The sequence below is a fragment of the Hemiscyllium ocellatum genome, chromosome 1, assembly GCF_020745735.1.
Source record: "Hemiscyllium ocellatum isolate sHemOce1 chromosome 1, sHemOce1.pat.X.cur, whole genome shotgun sequence".
In the NCBI taxonomy this organism is placed as follows: Eukaryota; Metazoa; Chordata; class Chondrichthyes; order Orectolobiformes; family Hemiscylliidae; genus Hemiscyllium; species Hemiscyllium ocellatum.
Window position 1 is genome coordinate 49,625,127 of NC_083401.1, and position 12,758 is coordinate 49,637,884.

General features: G+C 39.4%; 1 protein-coding gene across 1 annotated transcript in view; it reads right to left on the reverse strand.

Annotated features, from left to right (window-relative positions):
• The window catches only part of cplx4a (complexin 4a), a 41,741-nt gene extending 29,438 nt beyond the window's left edge, over positions 1-12,303 (reverse strand). The window contains exon 1 of the mRNA XM_060853559.1: positions 12,137-12,303. Within this exon, the coding sequence (XP_060709542.1) occupies positions 12,137-12,303 (167 nt within the window). The remainder of the gene's footprint in view (positions 1-12,136) is intronic.
• Between the last annotated feature and the right edge of the window lie 455 nt (positions 12,304-12,758).

Genomic DNA, 12,758 nt, shown 5'->3' on the forward strand with positions numbered 1-12,758 from the left:
TTAGTGAAAGAATATCAGGCATAGTGAAAACTAGCTGCTAATTCATTATCAGGAGTCCTTACACATAGCTAGCCTAGATACATTGCAGTCCTCGAATTCTGCAAGTACTCCCAAGTTGTAGCCGAGATTTACATTATTCCTGGATTGAAATTAATCTGTTTGCATTAACCCTAATTTCTCAATATAATTGAGAAGAGTCACTCACAAGAGGGCATCTGTTAGGGTTTTTGTTCAAAACGTCGATTTTCTTGCTCCTTGGATGCTGCCTGACCTGCTGTGCTTTTCCAGCACCAGTCTAATCTTGAAAAATATGCCAGCCTATCCACCTTTTTTTTTATAACTCAAACCTTCTATATCTGGCAACATCCTGGTAAATCTCTTCTGAACCCTCTCCTGCTTAGTAACATCTTTCAAATAACTGGGTGACTCGAACTGGACACAGTATTCCAGAAGTGGCCTTGATGGGCTCAAAGATCTCTTCTTTACCGTCTGGTTCTATGAGTGTGTGTGTGCGCGCATGTGTGCGTGTGTGTGTGAGAGAGAGAGAGACACCTTGACACAAAAATGCACAAAGGTTCTAGAGAAACATCATAAGTATTCCCCTCATTATTCCTTCAGAATTTTCATGAACTCAGGCATAAAATTTGAAGAAACTCTATGGATATTATTTCCCCAAATATCTGAATGCAGAGTGTAGAATATAAGAATTATTTTGCTCTTTAATAATTCACATCTATGTTCTTCAGCAGACTTGGTCAGATAGACTGGCATTTTAATATTTTATTTACCGTACTCACAGAGTCTTTGCTGCAAACATAATTTAGAATTTGGGGTGGCACGGTGGCTCAGTGGTTAGCACTGCTGCCTCACAGCGCCAGGGACCCAGGTTCAATTCCCACTTCAGGTGACTGTCTGTGTGGAGTTTGCACATTCTCCCTGTGTCTGCATGGGTTTCCTGCAGGTGCTCCGGTTTCCTCCCACATTCCAAAAATGTGCAGGTCTGGTGAATTGGCCATGCTAAATTGTCCACAGTTGCTAGGTGCATTAGTCATAGAGAAGTGGGTGGGTTACTCTTAGGAGGGTCAGTGTGGACTTGTTGGGCCAAAGGGCCTGTTTCCATACTGTAGATAATCTATATAAAAAAAATCTGATCTCTGTTACCCTTGATGCATCGCTAATCCTTTTTGTAAACCGCTTAAAGTTTTTTTCTCTACTAAGCCTAGTGTTTGTCAATCCCTGATTTCTTAAAATGTTTTTCAGAATCTATCCATAAACTACTAATTATTTAGCCCAGATTTACTGTAATAACAGCCATTAAATTGTTAGTATTCTGCATTATAACTCTGAACACTTTTCTAAATGACAGGCACAGTAAGGGGAAATGGTTAGGAGACCACAGCTGAGTGAGATATAGACAGAGGGAGTAGAGAAGTAGGCTCAAGTGATAAATTCTGGTAAGTCTTGTTCATCTTTAAATTTATATTAAGAGTCAGGCCCTGACATGGAATTAACAATCTTCCAGTAAGTTAGGTCGCATTGTTAAACAGAGAACTGCTTGGAAATGGCAGCTATCTGTCAATCAGATGAAAGTGTTTGGTTTAATTGTTACCCATTACTTAGCAGGAATCTAAACTAGATAGTAACTCATAAATAACTGTGAAGCTAAGTAAGTTAGGACCAAGTAATATAAAATTAACACAGGTGACGTAGAGTTAAGGCATGGTGTAGTCTTATTGAATGACCTCTGTATTGTGTTGCATGTTGTGGGACAGTCATGTGTGCAGCAAGTAGAGAAACATGAGGTCTGGGTTTCAGGTTGCTGGAAGGATGGAGGCAGAAGGGAAAAAAAACATCAGGTAGTGCAAGAAGAGGCAAGTGGTGTGGAAATCACCTTGTGGTGCTGCTCACTTATTGGTTTTTTAACATGGATACAGTAAGGCTGTTGGTTCCTTAGAGGAGTGCCACCTTGGCCAGGTTAGTGGAGCCATGGATGGATCAGCAATACAAGTGGGAGGAAGAAGGGGGAAAGAGGAACAGTGATAGCAGATAAATTCGCTAGTGGAACAGATGGAAAGAATTTTGAGACCCCCTTTGTTTATATGTAAACATATGAGACTTCAGGCCAAAGTGGTCATGTATTAGAAGTGACCTGTATAATGAAAGAGAAGTGGTCAACTCTTTAGCTAAGCTGAACAGTTTTAGTTGAGTCTTGAACTGGTTGGAAGTTCAACAGGGAGCTGTGTGGAAACTCTCTTTCTGCCCTTCAACTTCAACCTGTAAGCATGTGTTCCATTTATACTGGTTTTTAAAGGGACTGTTGTGTATATAATTAAGTCTAGTTAGATAGGCTGAGTTCTGTAGGGGTTCCTTATTCTGTTCTTTGTGTTTCATTGCGTAATTTTGTGAACAACCTTTTGTCTGTTTTAAAATCTAGTAGTCAACCTAGCTAACTTACTCCGGGTAATTTTCACTGTACACTTACCAAAATAAATTGCAAATCTATTATCTGGGGCTGCCTACTTAAGAATGTTTTGAGTGGTCTGGCCTAATCCATAACACATGAATGTAAAGAAAGAAACCAGAATTTTGAAAAAAAAACTCATGAATGAAAATGAAGGCAGAGGCTATGATCTAAAATTGTTGAACTCATCATTCAAAATGCAATGGATTGGCAAGTCAAAAGATGAGGTACTCTTCTCTGATTCTTCATTGGAAAACTGGTTTTTCAGGCCTCAGCCAGCTAGTGTGGGAACAAGGTGAAGAATTGACGTGCCAAAGTGACAGGAAGTATTGATTATGTTTTTTGGATTGAGTGGAGGTATTCTACAATGCAGTCAATCAGCCTGTATTTGATCTTTCCATAATCCTCAACACTGATGCCCTACAATGATGTGTTCTCAGCCCCCTACCATACTCCCTGTACATCCACAACTGTGCAGCTAAATTCTGTGCAAATGTCATCTACAAGTTTGCAGATAACACCACCATGTTGAGCTGGATGTCAAACAATGATGAGTCGAATAAAGGAAGGAGATAGAGTGCTTGGTGTTGTAGTGCAATGATAAGAATCTCTATCTCAATGTCAGCAAAACTACAAAACTAATCACTAACTTCAAGAAGAAAGGAGGATAACACACCCCTATCAACATCAATGGGGCTGAGCTGGAGAGGGTCAAGAGCATCAAGTTCCGAGGAGTGATGGTAACCATAATCTGTCCTGGATCTCCCACACATAGATGCAACAGTCAAGAAGGCACAACGCCTCTTCTTTCTCAAGCGGCTTAGGAAATTCAGCATGTCCATAAGGACTCTCTTCAACTTCTACAGATGCACCACAGAATGCATTCTATCAAGTGCTTAGTGGCATGGAATGGCAACTGCTCGGCCCAGGACCATAAGAAACTACGGAAAGCTGTGTGCGCAGCCAGACCATCACGGAAGCCAATCTCCCATCCATGGACTCCATTTACACATCTTGTTAGCGTCGCAAAGCTGTCAACATCATCAAAGACCACTCCTACCCCGATAATGCTCTCTTCAAACCTCTTCTATCACTTAGAAGATACAGAACATTCAACACACACACCAACTGGTTCAAGAACAGCTTCTCCCCTGCTGTTATGGGACTGCTGAATGAGCCTCTCTAACTTCAAATAATGTTGATCTTGCTAATGCTGATCTTGCTTTATGAACCTCCTGTGCAGCTGTAACCTGTGTGCCTCGCTCTGTCTGAGCACTCTGTGATCTGTATGTTCTTGTTTGCTGTATACTGCCAATACTGCTCGCAAAACAGCTTTTCGCCGTACTAAGGTACATGTGGCTTCAATAAATCAGATCAAATCAAAATCAAATCGAATAAGGAAGACCACAATATGAATAGTGAATACAGTGTACTAAATTGAAACAAGTATAAGTGGATCATTATTTCAATTGCAATACTACTAGAAGTTGTTATTCCTTTAAAGCATCTTTTAAGATAACATGGAACCTGCAATACTGAAAAGCTATAAATGACTGTTTGTGAAATGTCACATCAAATCATAAAAAGATCCTCTCCCTGTTTCTTTAGCCAAGATTACATTGACCCTTTTTTGGAGTGGACTTTGAAAGTAGGTTTCTCATTTGAAGTATGCTTTTTTCCCCTCTACTTATATGGTATCAGGATTACAAGCTTATTTCCGGAATCACACTGTAGTGAAATTAAAATTTTCACAACAAAACCAATGCAAAGTGAAGCCGATATGAGTTAAAGTTTATTATGAGACCTTATAATCAAATTCATTCAGCAAACAGAAGATTAGAGTATTAGAAAATAATACGATACATTTTTAAAAAAGAAATACAATTTAATACAGCACAGGAACATGCCCTTTGGCCCACCAAGACTGCGCTGATTCCTAGTCCTTGTTTAAACCCACTACTTATTGCTCATGTGCAGTTTCTTTAACTCTGTTCACCTCCAATTAATATGTCTATCAAGACATGTGTTAAACACTGGTTACTTGCAGGCGTCTACACCTCCACTGACAGTGCGTTCCAGGCACCCACCACCCTCTGTGTGAAAATTTTTCCCTACACCTCTCCCCTAAACTTTTCTCCTCTTACCTTGAGCCCTCTTGTAGTTGACGTTTCCACCCTCTAGAAAACGCCTCTGGATATCCACCATATTTCTGCCTGTCATAATTTTGTCGACCTCTATCAGGTCCCCACCCCCCCCACCTCAAGACCAGGCAAAATCCTGATAAACTTTCTCTATACCATCTCCAAAATATCCATGTCCTTCTGGTTGTCTGTTGACCAGAACTGCATGCAATAATCCAAATGTAGTCTAATTAAGTTTTGTATAGCTGTAACATAACTTGCCAACTTATATATTCGATGCACCAGCCAATGAAGGCAAGTCTGCTGTATGCCTTCTTGATCACTTTATCCACCTGAGTTTCCACTTTCAGGGATCTGTGAACCTGTACGCCCAGATCCCTCTGTATGTCAATGCTCCCAAGGGTTTTGTGGTTTATTGTATAATTCACACCTGAATTTGATCTTACAAAATGCATCACCTTACTTTTGTATGGATTAAACTCCATCTGCCATTTATCCGTATCCCACTACATCCTTTAACAATCTTCCTCACTATCTGCAACACCGCTAATTTTGTGTCTTCTGCAAAATTACTAATTAGACCACTTCCAGTTTTTTCCAGATCATTTATACCTATATTACAAAGGTCCCAGGACCTGATCCCTGTGGAATACCACTAGTTACAGATCACCATTTGGAAAAGCACCTTCCACCACTACTCTGTCTCCTATGATCAAGCCAGTTGCATATCCATCTCGTCAACTTGTCTTAGATCCCATAAGACCCGACTGTTTGTAGCAGCTTGTCATGACATACCCTATCAAATGCTTTACAAAAGTTCATACAGATAACATCCACTGCCATTCACACATCAAACATCCTTATCACCTCCTCAAAAAACTCAATTAAATTGGTGAGACTAAAGAACTGATCACTGACTTCAGGAAGAAAGGAGGAGGACGTGCCCCTACCTACATCATTGGAGCTGAGATGGAGAGTGTCAAGAGTGTTAAGTTCCTAGGAGTGACAATAACCAACAATCTGTCTTGGACCTCCCACATTGATGTGATAGTCAAGAAGGCATAACAATGCCTCTTCTTCCTGAGACGGCTCAGCAATTCAACATGTCCATAAGGACCCTGACCAACTTGTACAGATGCACAATAGAAAGCATTCTATCTGGATGCAAAACCACTTGGTATGGCAACCAGGACTGTAAGAAATTACAGAAAGTTGTGTGTACAGCCCAGACCATCACAAAAACTAATCTCTCATCCATAGACTACATCTATACCTCTTGTTACCACAAAGAGGCTGTCAACATCATCAAAGACCCTACCCACCCCGATAATACTCTCTTCCAACCTCTTCCATCAGGTAGAAGATACAGACGCTTGAACACACATGCTAACAAGGTTCAAGAACAGCTTCTTCTCTGTTCTTATTAGAGTGCTGAATGGACCTGTCCAATTTTAAATCTAATGTTGATCTTGCCTTGCACACCTCCGATGCAGCTGTGACCTTGTATGCCTAGCTCTGTCCAAACACCCCATGATCTGTATGTCCTTGTTTGCTATGATTTGCTTATACTGCTTGCAAAACAATACTTTTCATTATACTTAGGTACATGTGACAACAATAAATCAAATCAAATTTAAATCAAATCCACTAACAAGTTTAATCACTTCCAAATGTGAATAAATTCTGTCATTCAGGATCTTTTCCAACAGCTTTCCCATTACTGACATCAGGGTCACAGGCCTGTGACTATTTGGATTATCTCTGTTTCTTTTCTTAAACAAAGGAACAACATTGGCCATTTCCCAGTTCTCTCACCTGAGGCCAAAGGTATCAATTAAGGCCTCAGCTATTTCTTCCCTTGCCTTTCCCACAATATCCTGGGATAGATCACGTCTACCCCGGGGGCTTGTTTAACTTAATGTTTTTTAAGACACCTAACACTTCCTCCTTCATTATGCTGGCCTGCCCAAGAGTTGCATTATTGATAATCTCTTTAGTTATATTTATTGTTTAATTATGTTTGGTCTGTTTTATGTTTGTGAGTGAATGTGAATAATTAAATTACTGATTTACTGATCATGATATTCACTGTGGGAATTGAACAGAGTTTTTTTCAATTCATCTTAGGCTATGAGAAAGACCATGAGAAATCAGGACTCCAAATGTGTATTTTTGAGGGATCCTCATGACATTTCTCCAGAACTACATTTTGATTTAGGAGGACCACCTTACGGGCACCTCTTTCAGTTTAATTAAATCCTTAATTAAGTGATGCAGTCACTTCGTGACAATATCTTCAATATTTGTGTTGAACTATGGGGGATTTAATCACACACAGAAGCAAAGTCTGAAGAACTCATCAATATTCCCAATTATTACAATTCCACTAAACTTAAATCCGCAGCGCACCAAAGAACACATTAATTTTCTAGACACCACTGTACTTACATTGACTCAAGATAATAAGCATAATTTAGCAAAAAATATTTTTAAATTTAATACAATGACATACTGCTATATGCAAAAGGCCATCATTCTAAACAAAAAATAAAACTGCAGATGCTGGGAATCAGGCCAAAAACAGAGTTGAAGAAGGGTCACTGGTCCTGAAGTTTTAACTCTGCTTTCTTTTCACAGATGCTGTGTTTTTCCAGCAACTTCTGTTTTTGTGAGCCATCACCTCTAACATGCTTTCTGCTGATAATTAAGGTCAGTTATGCTATAGCATGTTTGTATCTAAAACCACCAATATCCCTTAAGTAATTCATAGTATGCAAGAAGCTTTGACATGGGAAAACACATAAATGCAAGTATTTGTGAAATTAAATAGGTCAATATTAAATTATATAATTGCTCATTACAATAGCACTAATTACATTTGGTCCCCCACAAAGCAGCTTTCAAACTTTCGCTACTTTATTTAAAGACTCCTCATTAATTGCACAAATTTGAGGAACTGATTACTTCAGTTTTAATGTTCCCAGTTAGGTGAGTATTCCTTTCTGGAAAAGTTTTAACCTTTTTCTCCCTCTTTGCAGGTTCGCTCTTCCCTTTCAAACTGTTCCCTGTTTGCTGACCACTCTAACATTTCAAGATCCTCTCCACACTTTTTGCACATCATTCCTCTTTCCAGCTTTCATTCCCTGACTGTGCAATTCTCCCACCAAGCCCACAGGACTTCTGCCTTATTTTTCATCCCCCGAATTGCTCCCAGGCCCCTGGGGGTCATTCTACAGCCTTGGTCCCCAACTTTAGTTGTGGGCATCCCTCCTTAACATTTGCACTTCCCTGACCAACAACCTTACCTACCTTTCCAGCCCCACTACTTCCCATTAGTGACTGTGCCATTCATCTCACCCCTCCAATCACAGACCGATTCTCTCCCATGTTCAGTGTTAATAAGTCCATCAGCAATCACAGGGGAGAACTCCTCATTCTTTCCTTCCATTCCAGTTATTGGGCAGGGAATCTTCTACCTGATTGGTTGTCACTGTGAGTGGATTTTCCTGGCAGAGTGGGGATTCTGGAGTGGATTTGCCCACTGCCCCAAGACTGCAAATAAGCCAGGTTATTCTTTGTAGAATAAAGACTTTTATATAAAAAAATGTGCAATAATTTTATGAAACAACATTAACAGATGGAACAGATCAAGGCAGAAAAACTGAGCATGGACAAATTTACTTAGCATATCCAGACAATGCTGGAATCACATTTTATGTCAAGCAGCTGGGCTTTAGATATTTTTAGATAAATCTTCTTCAATGTTCATAATTTTATGTATAAGATGTTACCTGCTTTTATGTGTCATCACATTATAGTGGAATGATCAAGACTTTGTTGGCCTAGTCTCACATGGATATAAAATCTAATTATCAGCTGTCTGGATCAGTGGGAAGCACTCTGCCCATGGAGTCAGAAGGTTGTGGGCTCAAGTTATTAAGCATAAAATCAAGGCTTGCATTCCAAAGCAGTACCAAGGTAGTATTGCACAGTTGGAGGTGCATCTATTGTCAAAACCAAAGTCCCCTTTGCTCTCTGCCATTCAGAGAGAACTGGAGAATTTCAACATGGTTTCCTGCCCAATGTATAGCTCTGAAGTAAAAACACTGAAAGACACACAGGGAGTTGGATAATCCACCGAGTCACATAGCACATAAACAGACCCTTCGGTACAACTCATCCATGCCAATCATTATCCCAATCTGACCTAGTCCCATTTGTCAGATTTTGGCCCATGTCCCTCTAACCCATTTCTATTCTGATATCCATCCTGATGCCCTTTAAATGTAAATATATCAGCCACCACCACTGCCTCTGGCAGCTCGTTCAATACACTCACCATCCTCTATATGGAGAGGCTTCCCCTCAGGTCCTTTTTAAATCTATCTCCTCTCACTTTAAACTTATGCCCTCTAGTTTTGGACTCGCCCATGCTGGGAAAAAGACCTTGACTATTCATCCTATCCATCTCCCTCATGATTCTATAAACCTCTATAAGGTTGCCCCTCAGCCTTTGATGTTCCAGGGACTGAAAATGCCCCAGCCTATTCCGTCTCTGCCAAATGCTCAAACCCTCCAACTCCAGCAACATCCTTGTAAATCTTTTCTGCATCCTCTTAGGTTTAACAACATCCTTCCTATAGAAGGCATCCAGAATTGAACGTAGTATTAGAAAAGGAAGACTGCAAATGCTGGAGATCAGAGTCAAGAGTGTGGTGCTGGAAAAACACAGCAGGTCAAGCAGCTTCCAAGGAACAGGAGAATCGACGTTTCGGAACCTTTCCTGGTGAAGGGCTTATGCCTGAAACGTTGATTCACCTGCTCCTCAGATGCTGCCTGACCAGTTGTGATTTTTCAGCACCACACTCTTGAGGCAGTATTTTAAAAATCACCTCACCAATGTCCTGTATGACATCGCAACTGCTCTATTCAATGTTCTGACCAATGAAGGCAAGCATACCAAATGCTTTCCTCATCAACTCCATTTTCAAGGAATTAAGCACAGCACCTTGTATGTCTTTGTTTGGTAACACTCCAGGGCCCAACCATTAAATGCGTAAGTCCAGCCTTGGTCTGACTTACCAAAATGGAACAGCTTACACTTATCGAAATTAAATTTCATCTGCCGCTCCTCAGTCCATTGGCCTATCTGATCAATTCAGTTATCATGTCTTTATTCTTTCTTACTTCCAGCTAGATAGCTTCTGATTCCGCTGTTTCTGTTTTTCCTGTCAGCTCCTGGTTCCATTTTGTCCCAGCTAAATCCCTTCTTCTTGTATTGCGGTTAGCCCTCTAACTTTAGAAGTTCTTTATAGGATTATTCCTAACTCTACTCCCTTAATAATCTAAACATTATGATATAATGATCACTCTTACCCAGATGCTCTCCAACGGCACTTAGTCCAACTCATTTTCCAAGACCAGATCCAGCAATCCTTCATTTCTAAATTAAGGAGATTCTTATAAAAAAAAATTACAGCTACTTCTTCCCTTTCTATTCTTTAATAATAGATTATCTTAATTGTGATTTGGATAATAAAATCAATTTCAACATTTTCCCCCTCCCCATCCCCCTTGTCCAGGATCACCACTCCCCACTTTTATGAATCGCTTTGATTTCCCTGTGAATTTTTCATCTCTCTTAGTATTTTTCAGGAATGCCTCAAGTCAGTGTCATAGGTCCAATCAGTCTCAGTTGCTTCACAATGTTCAATACTGTTTGCAACTCCTCAGTTATTGAGGCAGTCCATGTCTAATTGCAGCAAAGACTGGACAATATTCAGGTTCATATTGACAAGTGGTAAGTAACATTTGCACCCATCCATGTGCCAGGCAAACAACATCTCCAGCAAGAGAAAATGTAATCATCCTTTAACATTCAAGGGCGCCATTATCACTGAATCCTGCACTATCAACATCCTGGGAGTTACAATTGACCAGAAACTGAACTGGACTAGCCATTTAAATACTTTGGCTACAACTGCAAGCCAAAGGCGAAGAATCCTACAGTGAGTAACTCACCTCTTGACTCCCCAAAGCTTGTCTACCACATTGGACCATCATCAAGGCATAAGTCAGGAGTGTAATGGAATGCACCCTATTTGCCTGGATAAGTCCAACACCACTCAAGAAGCTTGACACCATCCAGAGGTTAATGCAGTCCATTTGTTGGCAGCATATCCACAAACATTCACTCCCTGCTTAGTGGCAGCAGTATGTTTCATTTATAAGATACACAGCAGAAATTAACCAAGGCCCCTTAGACAGCATCTTCCAGGGCCACAAACACTATTATCTAGAAGGTCAAGGGCAACCAGATATAAAGCAACATCATCTTTAGCAAGTTCCCCTTCAAGCCACTCACTATCCTGACTTGGAAATATATTGCTGTTCTTTCAGTGTTGCTGGGTTAAATTCCTGGAACTCCTTCTGTAACTACATTGTGGAAGTACCTATGCCAACTGGACTGCAGCAGTCCAAAAGAACAGCTCATTACCAACATCTCAAGGACAACTAGTGACATGCATTAAATGGTGATCCAGTCAGCAGCACCAACTTCCCATCAACGAATAAAAATAAATTATTTCGAAGCCTATCAAGTACCCAAAATATTTGAACAGCTTCTCAGCTTTAACTGATTTAATTAACCAAATAACACTAATGTTGTCCCTGATAGTCCTTCCAGTCTATCTCTCACTTTATTTTCTTTCTTTTCTGAACACTTTATATTTTTGAATTGTAACCAGCCAGTCCTCACTTTTTCTTTATTGCCATAACATCATTTTTCTACAGAGCTATTTATGCATGTAGCTCACCAATCTTATTCACCATACTTTGTTCTTTTACACAAATATACTTTAATCCCGTTTTTGCATTCCTCATTGTTCTTCTTAGTCTGTTCTTACCTAATACACCTGCAATTTGTTTTTAATGACTGAAAAAAGGCACAAAAGATATTTCAGCAAACTTCAAAGCTATTACATGAACAAAACAAATGTGTCAACTAATTGTTCTGATTGAATATATTTGACAAACATTTATAAATATATGATAAAAAGAACAACACCTTTTAAAATGTGCTTATTAACTTTTTTTACACAAACACATCAAATATGAATTTTTGGTGGCAAGAGAAATTTGAGTATCAAAACAAAACCTTTGCTGATATATACTTGAGAATGTTTTCAGCCTTTTAGTTGTTTTTGTTGGAAACAGTTTGAAAACTAATTAGCAGCACAAATCTATGATAGAGATTATTAGCATGATTATCATCCACATCCTGATATCATTAATGCGCAGTAAATAAGGTAACATCTAGGATTGTTTTTTTCAGCAATCTGTCAAATGGAATTGTTAAAATGTGGGTGTAAAACAGCTCAGTAGGTTATATATAATGCTGCCACTACTTTGTGTTGATTTACAGCAATTTACTTCTTTGACATGAACAAAATTCTAATGAATTTAGTTATAGAGTTGAGACTCATACAACATGGAAACAGACCCTTCGGTCCAACCATATTTTCGTTAAACTTACTTTTCTTCCACCATCTGCTTTTGGTATTCTTCATATTCTTCTCTAGTCATGCCTGCTGCAGCTGCAGGGTCCGAAGTGCCTCCTTCATCTTTCTTTTCTTCATCTCTACCCCCAAGTCCTAAATTCTTCACCTGTCCACTCACCATCGATTTCAACAAAAAAGACATGTTTCTTTAATAAAACAATCAATCAGATACAAAGCTAAGATAGAAGCTATGTATAATGAACAGGGGACCAGTCAGCCTGCAGGCTTTTACTTGAAAGGCAGAGAGCTAGTAAAGTGCTTTTGCGAAAATGGTTGGCTTTCAGTAATCTGGATTAAACCACTGAACTTTTCAATCTTCCAAAGGCAGATGGTCCTGATCACGCTGTACATCATTATTCTCCACTGTCTACTTTCAATAATATTTCAAGCTCATTTTTACCAACAGGCTTATTTCTCTGGACTCTTATTTTTATACTGGTAAAAATATTTAAAGAGAAAATAAAGAAAAATGCCTCACAATTCACAGATTTGATTTGACAAACATGATTAAGTGAGTCATTTTAATTGGTGGCAACACAGATGCATGCTGTTGAAAACCTATAGAGATTTAGAGACATTTATAAAAAAAATTACATA